This window comes from Euleptes europaea, chromosome 19 (assembly GCF_029931775.1).
Source record: "Euleptes europaea isolate rEulEur1 chromosome 19, rEulEur1.hap1, whole genome shotgun sequence".
In the NCBI taxonomy this organism is placed as follows: domain Eukaryota; kingdom Metazoa; phylum Chordata; class Lepidosauria; order Squamata; family Sphaerodactylidae; genus Euleptes; species Euleptes europaea.
The window spans coordinates 12,017,288-12,039,471 of NC_079330.1; the positions used below are offsets into that span (position 1 = coordinate 12,017,288).

At 48.7% G+C, this 22,184-nt stretch overlaps 2 protein-coding genes across 3 annotated transcripts; both read right to left on the bottom strand.

The window, feature by feature from the left end:
- Positions 1-429: 429 nt before the first annotated feature.
- LOC130491769 (E3 ubiquitin-protein ligase RNF186-like) lies at positions 430-1,290 on the bottom strand. The gene has a single exon (XM_056865558.1). It carries the CDS (start codon positions 1,288-1,290, stop codon positions 430-432), a length of 861 nt encoding a protein of 286 aa, XP_056721536.1.
- A 6,321-nt stretch (positions 1,291-7,611) lies between these two features.
- YBX1 (Y-box binding protein 1) lies at positions 7,612-20,944 on the bottom strand. Of its 2 annotated transcripts, XM_056864883.1 has the most exons (8): positions 20,510-20,944; positions 18,163-18,226; positions 15,513-15,546; positions 13,860-13,949; positions 13,254-13,556; positions 10,153-10,235; positions 9,793-10,076; positions 7,612-7,984 (listed from the first exon to the last, which is right to left on the bottom strand). In XM_056864883.1, the coding sequence occupies exons 1-7, from the start codon at positions 20,739-20,741 to the stop codon at positions 9,824-9,826; spliced, it is 1,059 nt and encodes a 352-aa protein (XP_056720861.1). In that variant the 5' UTR covers positions 20,742-20,944; the 3' UTR covers positions 7,612-7,984; positions 9,793-9,823. The 2 variants fall into 2 exon arrangements, with proteins under 2 accessions (XP_056720861.1, XP_056720862.1); XM_056864884.1 differs by lacking the exon at positions 7,612-7,984 and having other exon boundaries at positions 9,780-10,058; positions 20,510-20,941.
- Positions 20,945-22,184: the final 1,240 nt, after the last annotated feature.

Below are 22,184 nucleotides of genomic sequence, written 5' to 3' on the forward strand. Positions count from 1 at the left end.
GAAATGCACAGAGCAGCTTCCCCAAGGCTACTGCCCTGAGAAATACCCTAGGGCAATGGCCAAATGACCTCCGCCATTGCTCAATCACAGAACTCTCCACTGCCGTTCAGCGGTAGCAATACCGGCAGGGCCGGTTTACATTGCAAAACACTTTCCTCAGAACATCCCTGAAGGCAACGTTCTGGCTGCCTCTTGCATTCCTGAGAAGGCTGCAGGGTGAAGAAGAGTCCTAGAATCCATGTGAGAGAAGTGGAGAACCAGCTGTTACCTTCCTGACTCCCGACAAGTCAGCAACCAAAGGCAGTTCAATGGCACAACCTGTTTGGAGTCTTTGCAAGATGGAAGCCAGCGGCGGAACCTTGTCGAGGTCCAAAGCATCCCTGCCTAAGGGCCGTTTCAGGTAGCAGATGTGATGTGGCTCATACTCATTCACCAGAAGGGGGGTAAAACATTTGGGCAGCGGCAACGCCAGTTAGGATCGCAACAAAGCACCCCTGCCATGATCAATCCTAAAGCGACAGCGACGCAAAGGACCCACTTCATAAGGCCGCCGTACATTATGGGGAGAATGAAGATGATGAGGATCACCAAGAGCAGCAGAAGAAACAGTAGCCTCTTGGCAGCCACCCTGGTGCTGCGTTCTTCACCTTGGCTGATAGAGAAAGCGCTCTGAATCACCAGGGTCCCACTCAGAGCATCTGGAGCAAAAGGCATCTCTGTGTTTGGGCCAGGATCGCCCGAGTGCCCAACGCCTACCTTAACGGGAAGACTGCAGATCAGCCCTCCGAAGACAGTGGTGACTTTCCGGCAGACAGGACAAGCAATTCTCCAGGCGCCGTCTTCGTTCCGCAGCATCAGCTTCAGGCAGACTGCACAGAAGACGTGCCGGCAGGCGAGCACCTTGGGCTGCCGGCTGCAACTGTACCGGTTAAAGCAGATAAGGCAGTCCCATTCTGCGGCTGAGCCATCGGAAGGGCGTCGAAGGTCTGCTGGATCGGCCGAACTATCAGAACAACCCGAAGAAACAGGTACAGACAATGGTGACATCTGGACGGTTGTGGATTTCCTACCCATAACTGGTTGGTCCAAGGCACGCGAAGATGGCACTTTCACATCAGATGCCGCGTTCTCTTCTTCGGAAGCTGGAGTCCCACATCCTACGTTGCCCGTATTCTCACCTTGGTCTTCAGAGGCACTGGGGATGTCCATCCCCACCGCTGTACCTTCAGCGGAGTCACACTCGTTCATTTCCTGACTGGCAGTTCCAGGAGAGATCGCTTCCCGGCTCATGCTGCCAAACCGAGCGGCCGTCACAAAGGGATCGTGCCCCGGCCGAGCTTGGCTTCAGGGTAGCAGCTGCCACTTCCACAGCTGTTTGTGACAGCCTCGTAATAATGTCAGCAATTATCAGGTATCGGTCTGAAGGCGCTTCTGCATCAAGACTGCAGAGAGGTGGGTTAATCAGTAACGCCACAGCAACACCAGGCCCCCAACGCTTGCCAGCATCGCTGAGTAGCTGCCCTTTTTAAGGTAATGATTGAAACGTGCATGTCAAGCGGCCGCCACGTCTGGAGTCAGTCATCGTTTGCTGTAACGTAAGTGCTTTGCAGCTCTTACCTAACTTCTTCTCCCGGGGAGCCTGCAAAACAGGTTTAGCTTGAGAGAGAGAGCAGTTTTGACCAAGAGCTTTGTCAGAGGTTAAGGATTCAAACACGGAGCACTTCTAGCCAAACCCAACCCTCTGGCCCCAACCCCACAGCAGCTGCTTAATTCTTCCTGTTCCTCTTTGACTACACCATCATTATTTAAGGTCTGGAAGAGTGGCTGTATGCAGTTGGTGCTGGACACTGATCAACCAAGTCCCTTTCTGTACCCTTGCAGCCCACCTTCTGAAGTAAGGTGGTTGGCCCCCATAAGAACATAAGAAAAGGCCTGCTGGATCAGACCAGGGCCCATCAAGTCCAGCAGACAGTTCACACAGTGGCCAAACGGGTGCCTCTAGGAAGCCCACCAACAAGACAACTGCAGCAGCATTATCCTGCCTGTGTTTCACAGCACCTAATATAATAAGCATGCTCTGATCCTGGAGAGAATAGATATGCATCATGACCAGTATCCATTTTGATTAGTAGTCATTGATAGCTCTCTATGAACATGTCCACTTCCCCTCTTAAAGCCAGGTTGGCAGCCATAAAAGCCATGCTGGATCAGACTAAGGCCCATCAAGTCCTGCAGTCTGTTCACACAGTGGCCGACCAGATGCCTCTAGGAAGCCCACAAATAAGATGACGGCAGCAGCATTATCCTGCCTGTGTTCCGATGCACCTAATATAATAAACATGCCCCTCTGATCCTGGAGAGAATAGGTATGCATCATGACTAGTATCCATTTTTACTAGTAGCCATGAATACTCCTCTCTTCCATGAACATGTCCACTTCCCCTCTTAAAGCCTTCCAAGTTGGCAGCCATCACCACATCCTGGGGCAGAGAGTTCCACAATTTAACTTTGTGTTGTGTAAAGAAATATTTCCTTTTATGTTTTTAATCTCTTACCCTCCAGCTTCAGCAGATGACCCCACGTTCTAGTATTATGAGGGAGAAAAGCCCCAGATACAGAGCCTTCTCTGTTGTGGCCCCTCAGTTGCAGAACAATTCTGCCTGACACCAAGTCTGTTGAGTTTTGCCAGACGCCTCAAGCGAAGACATTGTTTAACCAGGTCTCATCTTAAGTTTTGTCTCACAGGCATCCCCCACCCCAGTAATCTTTTAAATGCTGCTTCAGTATTCTAGTGGTGTTGGTAATGAATGTTTTCCTGCAGGAGCGCTCCGTTGCTACTGTATTTGTTTTCTGCTGTTTAATATTGGAGTTCCTTCTTATGCTGTTCCATTTAACTTGGAACTTAAAAACTGCAATATGTAATCAAAATGAAACTGTCAAGGGAGCTTGGAGGGAAAGGAGTGAGTGTGAAAAGAAGTTATGCAAAGTTTCCATCAACTTTGAAAATATTTGGAATCTGGTGACCTAGGCCATTTATGCAGGGCTATTTCTCCGCGGTCACCCCTGCTGACTGCTTGAGGGCTTCCTTTTGATTATGCATGCCTTTCCCAGCCGTCGGAGGTCGCCTCACGCTTCCCGGGCGTTTCTGCGCCTTTTGCCCATGTTTTCCAGGTTCTGGAAAACACAGTAAAACACACAGAAATGTGCGGGGAGGGCAAGGCAACCTCTGATGGGCAGAAAAGGCACGCATAATCAAAAGGAAGCCCAAAGCAGTTGGCAGGGGTGACCGTGGGGAAACCGCCCTGCATAAATGCCCTAGTTGAACAATGGTTTAGTTAAACAACAGCTAGTTGCCAAATCTCGGGTGGGGGGGAAAGAGAGAACAGACCTCCCTCACCAAGATGGCCAAAGATCTTTTTAGTTTTTATATGCCGACTTTCTCTACCACTTAAGGGAGACTCAAACCGGCTTACAATCACCTTCCCTCCCCACAACAGACACCCTGTGAGGTAGGTGGGGCTGAGAGAGCTCTAAGAGAGCTGTAACGTGCGCAAGGTCACCCAGCTGGCTTTGTGTGTGGGAGTGGGGAAACAAATCCAGTTCACCAGATTAGCCTTCGCCGCTCATGTGGAGCGGGGAATCAAACCCGGTTCTCCAGGTCAGAGTCCACTGCTCTAAACCACCGCTTCTTAACCACTACACCACGCTGGCTCTTAGGTTCTTTACAGCGCACCCTTCCATTTGGCTCCATCATCCCTGGAGTTTAGGCGGCAGGCGGTTTCAAAGAGAGCATTTGGGATGCCAAGCCAGCAGTCATGACATCAAGGGATTCTCCTGAGCAGTGTTTTCTGTGCAACCGACATCACCCGCCACTAAGAACTGCTTTTTGGTGGGCCTTTCAGGTAACGCCTTCTCCTTTTCAAACAACTCTGACACCTTGTGGCCAGCTGGCCCTTGCTCAGAGGATTTCCCTGGTAGATGACACCCAGCGGTCACGGCTAGTATTAACCAGCATTGACCAAAAGAACGATGTTTTGTTCTAAAGCAAAAATCCAGCCAATTGAATATCCCATCTCTAAAGAATTCTAAAGTGCGGAACTGTTTGAATGTGTTAAGAGTACTGTCCACCTGATGGCTGGCCAAAGCATGATTTCTTGCTCAACCCAATCTATAATTTCCTGGTTAGCCAGCGGATTTCAGGGAAACTGACTTTCAAGTAGGCATATGTAGGATTAGAGGCTTGGAATGCTAGATCAGGAATAGGCTCAAACGTCGTCTGGACCCCTTCTAAGGCTACCCGACACTTAACGTTGTTGGTGCCCATCCAGTCTCTCCTTGGAAATCTCCACTTGGCACCCTGCAGAGCCCACCGCTCTTTGCACTAACAGGATAAACAGTTCTTCCCACTCCTCCTCTTGACACTTGTCTACGTTATTTCCAGTCTGCAAACAGATTACGCTCTCGAAGCAGATGGCCGCAGCCATTTCAGTCTGCGAACATGTTGCTTCCGTAGCAGACACGAGTTATTTTGTTGGTTTACGGGGGGAAATGCAGCCAGTTCCGTCCGTCCTGGCATGATCCGTCTCTCAGACAACTTCATCAGCTCTCCTCGGGATCCTTTCCAACATGCCAACATTAAAAAAAAAAAATGCAGACAGCACTCTAGCAATGCCCCTTGCTCTTGCTGACTCAAAGCGGTACAGTTACAACCAAAAATGGCATCAGCCATTTGTGATATGACCTGCCATTGTTGACTCATGTTCCATTTGTCAACTAACTCGCTTGATAGGTATTTTGGAGACAGCATCAGAGCAGGCTTGCCCATGATAAAAATGGGAAGTACTAGCTAAAGTCTGGGGGGAGTTTAATTAAAATGCAAGGCACCTTTGCCGGAGTAAAGTGGAGCAGCAACCTAATACCTCCTAATCATCTTTTGTAAATGGTTGGGCAAACTGAACTGGGCAAGGGGGCAGAATTCCAACCCCTGTAGAATACCCATATGAAATAGTCAAATGTATACCTTACTTGCAGAGGAAGGCACTGGCAAACCACCTGTTAGTCTCTTGCCATGAAAACCCCAAAAAGGGGTCGCCTTAAGTCGGCTGTGACTTGACGAACGGCACTTAACACACACACACACACACACACCTTACTAGAGCAGTTCAAGAATGTATTTTTCTTAAGCACCGAACTGTCCCCCCACCAACTCGTTAACTGATCACTTGTCAAACCACCTCAAGATTAAGATGTCAGGAAAGGCCTGCCCAGTCAGAAGCCAGGATCAGATATTGCAGCAGTCCCATCTCTCTGCCTTCCTTGCCCCCATAACATCTAGCGCTACAAACCATGTAACGTACTCCCACTGTGCTGGAAGTCCTACTCTATTTTGTGGTGATATTGGATCACACGCTTAGACAGTATGGAGGAGGCCTGAGATAATGCTTTTAGCACGTCTGCAACATCTACCTCTAGCCAGTCTCCCTCTCATTTGCACACCAGCTAACCTTCCCTTCAAGCTCTCCCAAACCCTCTGGAGCCCACTTTCTGGGCAGATTGTTACCACTTGAACATGGATAGTTCAGAGGCATCTCCTATCACGAGACCAAGACGGCTCCCACCTTCATCCAGTGCCGTTTTGCTCATCTAAGGATGATATCTTGTTTGCACACATGAAGTTAGGGGTTAGGTTTTGCAATATGGGATTTTTAACAGAAATGACTTGTTATAAGGAGAATCCTTACCAGGTCTGTTAAAAAATGGACTTCTGTTATGGAATCCTGATTAACTTTTGTGTTCCACGAGGCCATGTGTAGGATGCCTTGCTTTTAGACCAGTTTACAAGCTGAAGCCCCACGATGGAGAAACACGACTGAGCAAAGCCAAGTTCATCCAGGTATTGTCTTATGAATGCATTTGCTCATTAGGGGTCAATTTGTGACCTGAAAGCACACATTTCCCCTTCCATTGTACATTCTGTGTAAAATAGCTTGTAAAATGTTCCATTTTGTCCCTCAGCTACTAAAGATACGTAGAACTATGCATCACAAAGCCATGAGTATCACATTTACTAAAAGGAAGATTACTCAGCGTGTAAGACAACCTCCCCCTCCCCCCGGTTATACACAAACCATTTATTACTGCATGTTATCCAGAAACTGTGTGAATTTTAAGGGACCCCATATTTTTCTTGACCGTATTCCTGGGAGGAAAACTTCGCCTTCTTTTTGGGCAACTATAATTAAATCTGAAACCACAACCTAACAGCATCAACTGCTGTCATGCTGGGGCGCAGCTGCTCATGGTAGCCCTTGACACACCAGGCTCTGCCTCATGGAATTACCAGGGAACATGGCAAGCTCAAATTGAGGCATCAGTGTCACAGAAGTGGGGGGAGGGAGACACAGTGGCAGAGATTTCGCAGAGCCAACAAGTCTGCACAGCATCTACTAAACCCACAGCCGACCTGCTACAGAACTTCTGAAACACATCTTGTTGCTAACTTCCTCCCTTTCCAAGTTACAATGTACCCTTTCAAGAGAAACGGGCAGCCATCCAAAGTAGAAACACCCTCTTGTGAAAACTGGAGTCAAAATAGCTCAGATTAAGACAAACACCCCCCCCACACACACACACACAGAAGCTTCTCTGTGGAGGGGGGGGGGAGTGACTGCTCCACACCTGCTCTCCAGAATGAAATATTAGCTTCATCTGGAAGGGCAAACTCTTAAGTGTCAGCAACAGACTTTCTAGTGATGTTTCCAGGAATTCATCTTAGACTTTTGAAATGGGAAAGAGGCACTGCAGACAAGCGCTCCAACTTATCAGCTATGTATTTGCTGTTAATGCCATTGTATATAACCCAATGACTCAACCACATGTGGAGAATGAAGAGGCTACTCATCCTGCTCCTTTATGTGGGGCAGAAGCATGCCAAGCAGAGAAAAACTTGGCTTTGGCCAAAGGGAGGGTGTTACCCGTTTCCTCATGTAGGGTACCCCCTCACTTAGCAGCAGGTACAGAAAAACTGGCTCACGTTCAAAGAGATCTGAGCAATCACTGCGCCTTCCCACAATAAACCAAAGCCCCAGGTGCTTAAAAACTGCTTTGGAAGAGGTTTAAATGTCAAGGAGGCCCTACTATTTTGGCTCCTTTTTTGAGCTGTGGCAATTGTTTTCAAGTCCTCACTTCAACGTGGTCATGTTAATAAATTTTCCTTTAACTGAACCCAACTAAGCTTCAGTGAAAATGAAGTGTGACTGATGTTCAAAAGTCACAGGTTCCTATGGTCCCTGTTTTTTGTGTGTGTGTGTGTGTGTGTGTGTGGGAGGGGGGTGGCAAGGGAGGCCAGCTCCAATGATTTCCAGCATCTTCTCCCTCCTGCCCCTTGCCTGACTAATTTTCGCAATAATATCCAATGTTTCCATTCTCAGTTAACTTCAGTGCAGTTAGCATATTAAATTCAAATCCTCCATGAATTTCTCTACTTTTAGCTAGAGTATTTATCTCCCCCTCCACTGAGCTTATGGGGTAGGCTACAAAATGGGGGAGGGGGAGGAGGCTTAGTTTTATTGCTTCTGGAAAGCAGAATCAGAATAAAAAAGCACCCCAGGCAATTCTTAAGACCTTTATTAAGAGATGCTTGCAGTTTGACTTGAAAAAATCAGGTGTATTTTTCATACAAATTAAAAATGAGGTTCTTAAAAATCCCAACTTGACCAGATATGAAACAATTTAAAAACCTTTAAAGGTGTATTGAGAAAAAACAGGCCTTTAAAAAACATGTTTGTGGCTCCCAAAAGGAGACTGCTTTAGGTAAAAATAATAAAAATCCCATGCTGCATAGATAATGCAGAGAGTTCGAGTTATCTGGTCAACAGCAAAAAGCAAGCACTTAAGGTCTTCAGTTCCAATTCTTCTGTTCATTTCTTATTGCTGGAATTTCATATTCTCTTTATTTCATATTCTCTCTTCTTTGATGACTAAACTGAAAAAGAAAAGACAAAAAGAGGCCATTATCTCAACCACGTTGGGTGTGACCTCCCTCAAGCCAGTGGCAGAACTGATTTGCCTGTGGAATTATCTTGCATCCCTCCCCCCAAGCACTGCGACATCTTCAGGTATGCAATTTAGTTCTCACAAACAGTAGATGAAGTAATTTTAGATTGCAAGCGGGGGCTTATGGGATTGATTGCTCCCCCATACGAATTCCCTGCACACAGAAAGCAGATCATGGTACTTTTCTAATGCTTGCCCTTGAGGGGCTAGACTTCTGCGTGCAGGGAACGTCTTCAGCATGGCGGAGCATTTAATCACTCTGAGCCTCCACCTCAGTGGTATACCCCAGACAATCTTAGTCTTACCAAATTAAGATCGACTTGACAAAAAAAGCCCTAAACACCTATTTTAGCAGCTCAGAAGGGAATCCTCCTGAGCATGCAGTCATTAAATCCATTACCATCTACTGTTTAGACAGGCCCAATACCAGTTGTCATCTATGCACGAACCATCATCACACCTGCCTGAAGGAAATCCTGGTGAAGTCAGTGGGACCAATGTCCAAGCTTCCACTGCCACCTAAAAGATGTCTTCTGCCAAGCATTCACAGAGTTTGTGCAAACACCCTGTTTTAGCAGGAGATTGCGCCCTTGATATTCTGGTAGTATTTCCCTCACATCCCACATCCTGGCTTTTAAGACCACTAGGAAGATAGGATCAAGATCCCCCGGACCAAAGAGGCAAGCTTCTTGCCCATTCTGAACAGACAATTGCATCTCCGTTGTTAAGATTGCTCTCTTGGCATATGCATTCCAGAGATTTCACAGCCTTTCCAGGCTCATCAACAAAGATCTAGAGAGGAATGTATGATTTCTAGATTTGAAAAGACAATGACGATTATACCAGGAGAGCCAAATGCCTTGACGCTATGGCAGTGATGGTGAACCTTTTAGAGACCGAGTGCCCAAACTGCAACACAAATCCCACTTATTTATCACAAAGTGCCAACAGCTGGGTGGCGGGCAGTCCAGGGAAGGGGGGGGCTTTGAAGATGGGTGGCCTCCGTGGGGGTGGGGGGAGTCCCCATTGGGAAGCTTCCCCCGTCACTGAGGCCAGGTCTACCCATTGGTTTCTATAGAAGAGGGGGGGCGGTGGGGAAAGCGAGCCTGGCCCTCTCCGGGGCCAGGATCGCACGGGAGGGGGGGGGCGGCGGGGAAAGCGAGCCTGGCCCTCTCCGGGGCCAGGATCGCTCAGGAGGGGGGGACGGTGGGGGGGCAGGCAGCACGGCACAGTTCAAAGCCCCCGCCACCCAGCTGGGCAGTCCCTTGGGCTTTGAACTGCGCCGCGCTGCCTGCAAGCAGCGGTTCAAAGCCCCCGCCGCCCAGCTGGGCAGTCCAGGGAAGGGGCAGGCTTTGAACCGCACCTCGCTGCCTGCACGCAGCGCGGTTCAAAGCCCGCTGCCCAGCTGGGTGGCAGGCGCGTGCCCGCAGAGAGAGCTCCGCGTGCCGGACTTGGCACGCGTGCCGTAGGTTCACCAACACGGCCCTATGGCAAGCTTGTGGTTTCAATCTTGATACAAACATGGCTAGAGCCTCCCAACCCCCCAAGTAACGACAGCTCCCATCATGATCTGATCAAGATTTGAAGAGCCACCTGATTTACATTCCCGATGCTAAGAAACACAAGCGCAACATACCCATCAATAGCAGATTAAACTCCCGGTGCCGGCAAATCCTGGCCCCCCACTAAATAGGCTTTAGCGGGGGATCTGTTGCCCTCTCCGGTTAGAATACTCACCCGGATGATGGTAGAGATGGTAAGCCGGCGTTTACTCAGCCCCGCCCTGCTCGGCCTCGGGAGCGGACGTGTTCTCAGCTGGTGGTTCGGCTGCCTTTGTCTCTTTGCCATCTTGTGGTTTAGGGTTTTCTGGGCGTCTGCGTCGGTAATTGAAGTTGCGGCGGTACCGACGTTGAGGTGGCTGCTGACCCTGGGCCTCATCACCCTGGTTCTCTTTGTCTTCTTCGTTGCCTTCCTCCCTGGGCTGTCGTTGGCGAGGAGGACCCCTGAAAGTCCCAGAAAATCTTTAAGCACCTACCTCAGACTCCTAGTTCTAGTGTAAAGCAACTCAGCGCTGGACACATTTCTGTGGGAGCTCACCTGCGATAGCGTGGTCTGTAACCCCGATACATGTTCTGTCTGACAGGTCTGCCTTGTTCTCCCGCACCCTGGTTGTCAGCACCCTGAAAGACAAGAGGAGGCAAGGTGCTTTTTAAAATCCCATCCTCAGGGAATTGGGACTGTGACAAAAACGCCCCATCTTTCATTGTGACCTATGCTTGTTAAACCTAAAGAGTTAAACCTGACTTTAAATTTATTTAATGGAACTGAAGAACTGTCAAAATATTGTCGAAGGCTTTCACGGTCAGAGTTCATTGGTTCTTGTAGGTTATCCGGGCTGTGTAACCGTCGTCTTGGTATTTTCTTTCCTGACGTTTCGCCAGCAGCTGTTGCAGGCATCTTCAGAGGAGTAACACTGAAGGACAGTGTCTCGGTTGAGCTGAATCATTGTCCTGCAAAAAGTATCAAAGGTAATGTGCTAATCGTTGTCCTGTAAGTATCAAGATAATGCGCTAATGAGGGTGTGGTATGTTAATATGGAACCATTGTATCCTGAAGTGATCTGTTGATGTGTGAAATCCAAAGCTAATCTGCATAGCTATTGTGGACTGTGGTCTTTGTTAGTCTGGAGTTTTTCAGGACAGGAAGCCAAGCCTTATTCATTCTTAAACTTTCTTCTTTTCTGTTAAAGTTGTGCTGATGTTTATGAATTTCAATGGCTTCTCTGTGCAATCTGACAAAATAGTTGGTAGAATTGTCCAGTCTTTCAGTGTCTTGGAATAAGACCCTGTGTCCTGTTTGTGTCAGTCCATGTTCAGCCACTGCTGATTTCTCAGGTTGGCCAAGTCTGCAGTACCTTTCATGTTCTTTTATCCTTGTTTGTATGCTGCGTTTTGTTGTCCCGATGTAAACTTGTCCACAACTGCAAGGTATACGATATACTCCTGCAGAGGTGAGGGGGTCTCTTTTGCCTTTTGCTGATCGTAGCATCTCTTGTATTTTCTTGGTGGGTTTAAACACTATTTGTAGGTTATGTTTTTTCAAAAGTTTCTCCATCCTATCAGTGACTCCTTTAATAAATGGCAAGAATGTCTTTCCTATGGGAGATTGTTTTTCCTGAGTTTTCTGATTTTTGTTTGGTTTAATGGCCCTTCTGATTTCATTTCTGGAATAGCCGTTTGCTAGCAGTACGTGATTTAGATGATTAGTTTCTTCCTTGAGAAACTGTGGTTCACAGATCCGTCTTGCACGGTCCATTAATGTTTTGATTATTCCTCTTTTCTGTCGGGGGTGGTGGTTGGAGTTTTTGTGTAAGTAGCGATCTGTGTGAGTTGGTTTCTGGTAGACATGGAATATTTTGAAAAGACAGCATTAGAATCGGCACCTTACAAACCTACAGTCTGGTTCAGGTTTGTAGATGATACATTTACCATTTGGAGCCATGGTGAAGAAAAATTAATGGACTTTTTAAACCATCTTAATAATATCCATCCAAACATTCAGTTTACCATGGAAAAGGAAATTGAGGGTAAACTCCCATTTCTTGATACCCTTATCATCCGTAAAACAAACTTTCAGTTAGGTCACAAGGTCTACCGGAAACCAACTCACACAGATCACTACTTACACAAAAACTCCAACCACCACCCCCGACAGAAAAGAGGAATAATCAAAACATTAATGGACCATGCAAGACGGATCTGTGAACCACAGTTTCTCAAGGAAGAAACTAATCATCTAAATCACGCACTGCTAGCAAACGGCTATTCCAGAAATGAAATCAGAAGGGCAATTAAACCAAACAAAAATCAGAAAACTCAGGAAAAGCAGTCTCCCATAGGAAAGGTATTCTTGCCATTTATTAAAGGAGTCACTGATAGGATGGAGAAACTTTTGAAAAAACATAACCTACAAACAGTGTTTAAACCCACCAAGAAAATACAACAGATGCTACGATCAGCAAAAGACAAAAGAGACCCCCTCACCTCTGCAGGAGTATATCGTATACCTTGCAGCTGTGGACAAGTTTACATCGGGACAACAAAACACAGCATACAAACAAAGATAAAAGAACATGAAAGATACTGCAGACTTGGCCAACCTGAGAAATCAGCAGTGGCTGAACATGGACTGACACAAACAGGACACAGGGTCTTATTCCAAGACACTGAAAGACTGAACAATTCTACCAACTATTTTGTCAGATTGCAGAGAAGCCATTGAAATTCATAAACATCAGCACAACTTTAACAGAAAAGAAGAGAGTTTAAGAATGAATAAGGCTTGGCTTCCTGTCCTGAAAACCTCCAGACTAACAAAGACTACAGTCAACAATAGCCATGCAGATTAGCTTTGGATTTCACACATCAACAGATCACTTCAGGATACAATGGTTCCATATTAACATACCACACCCTCATTAGCACATTATCTTGATACTTACAGGACAATGATTAGCACATTACCTTTGATATTTTTTGCAGGACAATGATTCAGCTCAACCCAACCCCTTTCTGACTATATATTACTCTTTCTACACACTTGACACTGAGAGACACTGTCCTTCAGTGTTATTCCTCTGAAGATGCCTGCCACAGCTGCTGGCGAAACGTCAGGAAAGAAAATACTAAGACCACGGTTACACAGCCCGGATAACCTACAAGAACCAATGAAGAACTATCATTTGGCCTTTGGACGTGTGTGTGTGTGTGGGGGGGAAGAGTTAGGATGCCCAAGTGAAGAAAAAAACCTTTGCTTCTCACAGGTGAGCATGGCATTCTATGCAGGTTTCTCAGATATTAAAAAACGTCCTGGGAATTTCAGCGGTGTCAGCAGGCAACAGACATACTACCAAAAAAAAGCAATACCTATTTCCCTATAAAAGAGCGCTGCCAAAAGCGGGCGGGGTGCAGTGATCCAGGGCCCTGCACTTATATGGGTCTGAACAAAACACAGGGTAATAGCAGGCACGCTGGGTGTCTTCCCGCAAAATACATTTGATACAACGCCCAATCAGTTTCACCCGCCTAAGCAAGGTATTTCAATCCCACAAATGCCCACAGGACACAGAAATACGTGCACATACTTGCCCCTCCCCCGGCTAAGCCACAAAGGCAAACAGTTCTTTCCTGCCAAGTTACCTCCACTATCTCTCCTTGCACAGGAGCATTGGAATACTGTGGTCGGCGGCCATAGGGCCGGCGCATGTAGTAAGGCGGGTACCGCCTCCTGCGGTAGGGGCGGCGCTGTTGGGACTGGCCCTCTGGCAAGCTCTCCGACCCCTCGTTCTTCTCCCCGCTGTCACTGTTTTGGTAATTTTGCTGGTAGTTGCGTGGAGGACCTCTACGCCGTGGATATCGTCTGTACTGGTTACGGTCTGCCGCGTATTTACTGCCTTGCACTGGAACTCCACCAGGGCCTGTAACGTTGGCTGCCTCCGCTCCCTGAAAAGAGCCATCACAAAACACTGTGAACGAGAGTCGGCACGCACAGGAACCAAAACATCCATATTCTGTACCCAAAGGTAGACTTCCAGTCTTCTGGGCGAGCGATGTCATGAGGCTGTGCTCCGTCCCAGGGCATTTTATCTTTATTTTAGTTTTTTTTGTCCCCTCCCCCATCGCCGTTTGCTTTTGTTTATCTCTTGTCGTTCTGTAACCAAAAAGAAATGCAGCGGATTGTTTTACCTGCATCCACTGCCTGGCCCAGACAGCAGGGGCTACTGAAGCTTAGGATAACAAGCTCACCTTTTCTCCTTCAACCACATCAAACTCCACAGTCTCTCCATCTCCTACGCTGCGAAGGTACTTCCTGGGGTTATTCTTCTTTATAGCAGTCTGATGGCAAAACAGGTCAGATTTAAGACTCTTAAATTAAAGTGGCCAAGATTTAACAAGAATGAAGACAATTTTCTAGATTAGGGAAGGACTACCCAAAAGTATTAGAGAAGAGGGCAGGATGGGGGGGGGGAGAGAAATACCGGCAGGCTAAAATGTAAATAGGGATATCTGACCTAAAATGTCCATTTTCAAGGCTGCAACCCTGGGAGGTATTTTGACTGCTTCATGGTTCACAGACTCAGCCTTCTGAAACAGCTGGGACGTACTGGAAGCAGGTGCTTACCGATGACATCGTTTTTGAGTCCCTTCCAGCCCTATAGGCTGTGTTCCAGAGACATCAAGAGAAGAAAAAAACCAGGGGTTTTCTAGTGCTGTCTCCCAGCAATCCACATAATACAGGGAAGTCATTTTGGCAGCTGATACGGGTGCCACGTTAGCCTCTCTAACCAGACCCAAGCCAGCCATGTGATCACACACATTAAACTGACCTTCACAGTTTGCTTACCAGACACTTTTCAGTGTCAACAGTAACAGCTGCACTGAGAGCAAAGTTATACAGTGCTGACAACGTCCTGGTGCCCCGCACCCCTGAACAAGTGCCACTAACCCTAATTGCAGATTTAACCCCCTGTGCAGCCCTAATGCCCTAGTTCTTCAGAAACAGCAGAAGAGGGCCGCAGACAGAAGCATGCACTGTTCTTGTGGGGCCTGTACCCATCTCCTGGGGGTAAAAAATCCTCAGGAGTCTTATGACAGGCTGGTGGCAGAGCATTAGCTACAGGAATGCTTGTCCAGGAATGAGCAATGTCGCTGATTTCAAAACGCAGGTCAGGTCATGCGCACAACAGAACCATCGCACAGGAAAAAGCAGCAGACCAAGGAGACAGTTTCTAACAGTTAGAGCGGTTCCTCAGTGGAACAGGCTTCCTCGGGAGATGGTGAGCTCTCCTTCCCTGCAGGCTTTTAAGAAGAGGCTAGAGGGCCATCTGTCAGCGATGCTGATTCTGTGACCTTGGGCAGATCATGAGAGGGAAGGCATCTTGGCCATCCTCTGGGCATGGAGTAGGGGTCACTGGGTGTGTGTGTGTGTGTAGGGGGGGGATAGTTGTGAATTTCCTGCATTGTGCAGGGGTTTTACTAGATGACCCTGGTGGTCCCTTCCAACTCTATGCTTCTATGAGACTTGCTCAAGCAATACACAGCTGTTCCCCATGTAACTGATCCAAATGGTGGGTTATTACAAAAAAACACGTATACATTTCTGCCAGAAGACTTCATTTTGCCTTTTTGAACAAACACAGATGTGAACTCAGTTACGAGCTAAAGGGGAAAATGGGGCCAAAAACTATCAATTGTTAGGCCCACAAGCCCAATGAAACAGGAGGCAAGGCAGTTAAGGGGCGCAGACCAAGGACCCTCGTGTACATATGCAGCATGCAGTGAGAGTATAGGTCTTCCAACGGCTGAACCAAGTGACTCCCAGCCCCTTCAGCCAAAACAGAACATGGTCTCGTTTCACCAGAATCTGGTATATCGAGCTCCGCCAGCAAATGGCCTCACCTGGTGGACAAACACATCTTCCTTGGTGTCATTCCTGCAGCAAAACAAAACATTTTCAGTTCAGAAAACACGACACAAAGAAACAGCATTCTCCAGCAAGGAGTGGTGGTAAGGTTTGGACCGAGGCCAGGCTGTGGCTTTGGGGTACTGCCAAGGACCAACTCATATATCACATCCCTCCTCCCTTCCACACCCATAACTTTCTTGGGCTAAAAATACACGTAGCACGTAAGTTTGGAAGTTTCATATTTCTTCCTGAAAACTGCAGTTCTGCGTACAATCATCCAGCAATCTCAACCCAGGTGTCAAAATGCTTTTTGGACTCATGACAGCGCTTTCCTACAGAAACACTTTCATTAATATTTGATATTACATCTTACATTTAACCCCCCCTACCCACACACACATAAATCTTACTTTCCACTAAGGTCAATTTCACAGCAAAGCACCACGTACAGTCACTAACCTTTCCTATACTGTATCCATAGAACCATAAGAGTTGGAAGGGACCACCAGGGTCATCTAGTCCAACCCCCTGCACAATGTAGGAAATTCACAACTACCTCCCCCACACATACCCAGTGCCCAGAAGATGGCCAAGATGCCCTCCCTCTCATGAACTGCCTACGTTCATAGAATCAGCATTGCTGACAGATGGCCATCTAGCCTCATTACACATTGTAATATGGGCTAGATGTTTACAGGTGGAAATAGGTGGGGGTGGCTGGAGTACGCCTCCCCCTCCCCAGCAACTTCCAGTAAAAGCTCTTATCACTCAGTGTATTGAAACAGCAGCTGGGCCGTTTACAGCCACATATGGGAAGGGCTACAGGTAGGGCAGTTTTTCAAAACCTACTGTGCCAAAAGATAAAGGGCCATAACCCTGTGCAGGGCATGGCATTTTATATGGCATCACAAACATTTAAGAAAGCAATTAGCATTCCAACAAAATTCAGTGACCCAGTGGATTTGAACCTCCATTTTAACTACAGCATCTTTTGACCCTGTGGGTCATTTTTCATCACACACCACTCAAGTGAGCTCATGGCACTCCATGAGAAATTCAAGGCGTGTCTCTAAGGGGATCTCCTTGCTTTGGTTTCTAGCTCAGCTCATTGCATTACTGTCCAGCAAAACCTTATTCAACTGCCTGGCCTAAGAACAACCCCGCCAAGACTTGGCAGCAGAAGCCAAGGGCCAAATAGTAGGTGCCTTTATTATTGCTGTTCAGTAGTCTCCATGGCTAGTAACAGTACAAGAATATACTGCCATCAGCAAGGGAGCCACACTTGGGGAGGGGAAGAGGGAAGGAACAAAGGCCCCACCTTTCCAAAGGCCCCACCGCACAATAGAAGCCAGGGGTCAAGGAAAAGCTGTGTGTGGATTCACACGACCTAAATCAAGGCATGCTGAAATCCCAAGGCAAAGAGGGATGTAAGGCCCTGCAAAGGTCACACTGGAGTCAAGCCGTCATAGAAGATGTGTGAGAGGGAGGAGCGATTGAAGCTCCAGTGACTGCATTTTCATTGGCTGCACGTTTCTCATTTGGTGTGTCCTAGAAGATTAAAGAAACCGAGAGTCCCCGTAGCATTTCTCTAGGTAAGGCCTAATGTTAATCTAATTAACAGAGTGCACTTGCACCTCCTTTGAAAAACAACCACGGTTAACCACTATTGAGCACTTTTTTCACCTTTGTTGTGGGCTGGGTGGAGGATTATTTTGGTTTCATTTTAATCTGCTACTTTTCTTGATTGCCATTTTCATTTTAAAAAAGTAGTTACTGCTGTAAATTGGTATGTATGCCATAAAAGCCCAACAATCCTCTACACACTAGCAGATTGTGTTTAGTCTGACCATCTATGCCTGCAGTTCAAAAGCCAGCGATAACTTGCTGTTATCCCGGGCAGCAGATGTTCCCTCCATCTGCCATCCAGAACTCTGGATTCCTTCTCTTGCTTGGGACTGCAGTGCCCACAACTGAACTGCACACAACTCTCTTGGAAAACCAAGCTAAGAATCAGGGGAGGAGCTGTGGCTCAGTGGGAGAGCCTCTGCTTGGCATGCAGAAGGTCTCAGGTTCAATCCCCGGCATCTCCAGTTAAAGGGACTAGGCAGGTAGGTGACGTGAAAGACCTCTGCCTGAGACCCTGGAGAGCCGCTGCCAGTCTGAGCAGGCAATACTGACTTTGATGGATCGAGGCTCTGATTCAGTAGAAGGCAGCTTCATGTGTTCATGTGAAGAGCCTGAGCACCTCCTAAGCCCAGCTTCTCTACCACTGTGGCTCTCTTGAGTCATGCACAAGGTAAGCCCTTTTAGAAGAACTGCAGCCTGCACTGTTGTCTTATTTGATACCTGTTCATACAGAGCTGACACCTGCCAAATTCTACCTCATCTCCAGTGCCCAAGCCTTGTTTGCTAATCAGCACTGCCAAGGCGGACTGTGCAAAAACCATTATCAATAGCAGAGCCCAACCTCACTGAGATACACAGGAAAAAAATATATAAGCAAAATATGCTAAGCAGGACAGATCCCATGAAAGCACTGGGCTAAAAGACAACCTGAGAACCTTAATTCCACTTATCCAATCACAGCCTTAAAAAAAACACAAAACAAAAGCTAAGCATTTGGCACAATTCACTCTTTCTCACCTGTTGATGAAGCCATAGCCGTTCCTTACGTTGAACCATTTCACTGTCCCCAAAACCTTCGTTGCTACGAAAGAAAAAACAATGCAGATTAAGACATGCAAGGGCTGGCAAGGTATCACTATGTGGTTCCCCCGCTGCATTGGGAGGAGCCAGTTTTTATACATGAAGCTGCTGGATTGCAACATCAAGAGCAAAAGTAAACTTCCACATTGCTTCCGACAACACTTGTTAAAGGAGTCAGTTCACACCAGGTGGAGAGTAAGCAAGCCTGTAGCCTCAAAGTTTATTAGGTGGCTTTAGGCAAGCCCTTCTTTTAGCCCGGGGGGGGGGGAGGAGAACTATTCCAATGGAGCTGTTCAAAGAATTTTGAACTAAAATGCCATATCAAGCCTATTATAATTAGTCCTGCAATTCAAAGAGTGCAGTGGCTAAAGGTATGCAGTGATGCTCCAGATTAAACCTCACCTAAGCTACAAACTCACTGTGAGTTCTTAGTCAAGCAGCTATTCTTTCAAGATCATGTCCCTGCCCCTGAAACATGGAAACAGTATTATTGGCTTACCTGACAAGCTTATTGGGAAAGCTATACTACAACAAGCTTGTCAGGTAGGCCAGCAGTACTATTTTCATATTCCATGGTTGGGGAGATGACCCCCAGTCTTCAAATACTCCATGTACAGGCAAATGTGACAATCCTAAGTAACACAATATATTTTACAGGTTTACAGAGAGCATGGGGCTAAAGGCAAAAGAATGCAGAGGGAAAATACACTAGTATACAAAATGTGTTATTTTCTAAATTCAACATGTACAGAGACCAAACATATGCATGCTCAGGAGTAAGTTCTACTGACTTCAACTGGACTTAGTTTCAAGTATAGATACACACAATTGGAACTTTAAGGGTTTTACTCATAAAGTTGCAGGCATGTAAACTCATCATTGACTCCAGTGAATTTTACAAATCCTGAACCACTAAGCAAACAAGGGTGGAGGAAACAAGTTATGTATTGTAGGATTACCAGTCATCCAGAAAAAGTAATAAAAATCAAAACCTGGCATGGCTCTTTCCCACCATTTACTATTAAAGGAGACCCTTAAAATCCCCCACACCCTTTCATAGAGGCTTTCAACCCCCTCTGTTCACTGCAACCAGCGGCAGGGCCTTCTCGGTTACAGCCCCTGAACACTCATCTAGATCCCTCCTTTTTATGTAAGAAACTATTGCTTTTACTTCTTCCTTGTTTAAATATTTATTGCTCTGGTTGCAACTGCCTCCCAGGGTGCTCAGACTGGAAAACAGCATGGAAATCTTTCAAAGGAGTCCAATGAGCAGGTGAATGCCACTTTTAGGAGGAACTTAGACCACGTTATATCTCTCCCCTTTTAATATATAAATCTAATGCCCCTGTATCTGACATAATGCCTTCTTTTATTAAGTGACAGGGATCCCAAGGCTATATTGTCAGTGGCAAGATTTATTTCAGTCCTTATATCCTTCAAACATCAGATTTAAAATCACGCTGCTCAAGATCAACGGATCAATGAGCTTCTAAGGGTTAAAGGAAAAGAGCAGGTGAAGCTTTTAATGGAGCCTCCCACCCAAAAAAAAGGACCGAAAGGTGGTAGGCTTTCCTCGCATTCCTGAAAAGCACGTGTGAACTCGACAGTTGGCTCTGCAAGGCGCCATTACTAAAAAAAAAATTTTCGGGGGGGAAATAGAAAGGGAGGGGCAGGCCACTGATGTATTTTCATCCCCAGCCATTCAAAGGGCAGGAGGAAGAACCACCACCTTTAATTCACATTCCCCAAACTGGAGGCAACGAGATAGACACCTTTCTCCCCTCCCCCCTTACCTCAAAGGCCCCCAATCGTAGGGACGACATATTGAACCGTCCCCCTCGACCACGCCCCCTCCCACACAGGCGCACGCGTTTCCTCCCCCCCCCTCCCCTCCTTCTTTGCGACAGCGGGGCGCGCAGGCGTGGAAAGGGGGGAAAGGGAGAGCGAGCCCAGCCGCCTCAACCGCCGGGGCACGCGCTCAGGCCCGCCATGAGTGGGGAAGATTAGAAGGCGACCAGAGGAGGGGGGGGGAGAGAATCGCGCGCGCGCGCCCTTTAGCCAGCCAATCAGCGGACAGTAAGGAAGGGGGAGCTGAAAGGAACGTGGAGGGGGGGGAAGGAAAGGATGAGGGAACGAGGAGCGCGCGCGCGCGCAGTGACCACCAGGCGCGGGGGGAAGGGAGAGGCGCGCGCACGGCCCGCCAGCCACTCAGCCCCCAGCCAGGAAGAGGCCCCGCCCCCTCCTCTTCCCCCCGCCCGTCGTGCCTCGTTTTTACCCCCCTCACCGATGACCTTCTTGTCCCCGCCGGCGGGGGGCGCTGCCGAGCCCAGGCCGCCGTTGGTGCCGTTGCCGTTGCCGCCACCGCCGCCTCCTCCGCCGTTGCCGTTACTGGGCTTGGCGTCTGGGGCGGCGGGGGCCGCGGCCGCCGCCAGAGGCGCCGCGGCGGCGGGGGCCACCGCGGCGGGTAGTGGGGCGGCGGCGGCGGGGGGCGCCTGGGTCTCGGCCTCGCTGCTCATGGCGACGGTGGCTGCCGGTGGACGGTGGTGGTGACTGGCTCACAGCAGCAGCGCCGCCGCCTCCTCCCGCGCGGTGTTGATGGTGACTCGGGGGCCGGCCGTTGGCGGGGGGGGCTGCTCCCTTACTCCGGGCTCGCTGGGCTCCGCTCTCCGCTCCCGATACCGATCGAACTGGCCACAATGGCGGCGCGCACTGGCTAGCCACCCCGCACGCACCGCCCACCCCGCCGCCGCCATTGGCCGGCGGGCGCTGCCCGTCACGCGAAGGACGCCCCTATAGGCTCCGCGCCTCGCGCCGCGACGCTCGGCCGCGCCCGGTTGGACCGCCCCTCCTGCCAGTCGAATTTCTCGCGAGGCTGTTGGCCCGTTTCCGATTGCCCCCGCCCCCTATCCCCGCCCCTCTTCCCCCCCTTAAAGGCTTCGCTTTGATCGCTCGGGCTTGGCTTGCCTGGCGCCGCCTGCGGGGGCTGCTGGAGTTTGGATCTTGATTGGCCGAGAGCCCGCTTTGTCCCCGCCCCCCCAGGGGAAGACTCCGCCAGGAAATGCCCTTTCCTCGGACCGTAGATGGGGACCATGCGGCCCGGGGAGGCCACGCCAGGGACTTCCCCGCGCTGCCCCGCCGCCAAGCGCTCCTCCCATCCACGGACCGGGCCTGCCGCGGTTGGAATGAATCTCAAAGCTATTAATTGCCATTAATCTCGCCGGCAGACAAAGATGGCTCGGGTTCAGCACGTTTTGGCTGGGGCTGTTGCAATGGCTCCCCTTCGCTCGGCCCTTACACCTGCGGTGTCTGGTTGAAGCCAGCCAATGGGTCTCGTTCATTCGCCGAGAGGGACTCCCTGTGAGCAAACAGGAGTCTGAACAATTCCTCGATTGCTTGATTGTATCGTACCCCTTTCCATGGCTCCTGTCCACGTTATTTGGGCAACTGGTGAAGCGACCTCTTAGCCAGTCAGACTGTGGAACGCGTGAAGCTGCCTTCTACTGAATCAGACCCTTGGTCCATCAAAGTCAGTTTTGTCTACGCAGACCGGCAGCGGCTCTCCAGGGTCTCAGGCTGAGGTCTTTCACATCACCTACTTGCCTGGTCCTTTTAGCTGGAGATGCCGAGGATTGAACCTGGGACCTTCTGGTGCCAAGCAGATGCTCTACCACTGAGCCACGGCCCCTCCACAAAGTCAGTATTGTCTAAGACTGGCAGCGACTCTCCAGGGTCTCAGGCTGAGGTCTTTCACATCACCTACTTGCCTGGTCCCTTTAACTGGAGATGCCGGGGATTGAACCTGGGGCCTTCTGCATGCCAAGCAGATGCTCTACCACGGAGCCATATCCCCTCCCCAATAGAACACACATGAATACATGAACCAGACCCTTGGACCATCAAAGTCAGTACTGTCTACTCGGACCGGCAGCAGCTCTCCAGGGTCTCAGGCAGAGGTCTTT

Bases quoted from the DNA above. Each gene is read 5' to 3' on its own strand.
- LOC130491769 (XM_056865558.1), bottom strand. From the start codon at position 1,290: ATGAGCCGGGAAGCGATCTCTCCTGGAACTGCCAGTCAGGAAATGAAC.
- YBX1 (XM_056864883.1), bottom strand. From the start codon at position 20,741: ATGAGCAGCGAGGCCGAGACCCAGGCGCCCCCCGCCGCCGCCGCCCCA. The intron at 18,227-20,509 runs GTGAGGGGGGTA...TTTCTTTCGTAG, and splicing joins CGGGGACAAGAAGGTCATCG to CAACGAAGGTTTTGGGGACA. The intron at 15,547-18,162 runs GTGAGAAAGAGT...GTTTTGCTGCAG, and splicing joins GGCTATGGCTTCATCAACAG to GAATGACACCAAGGAAGATG.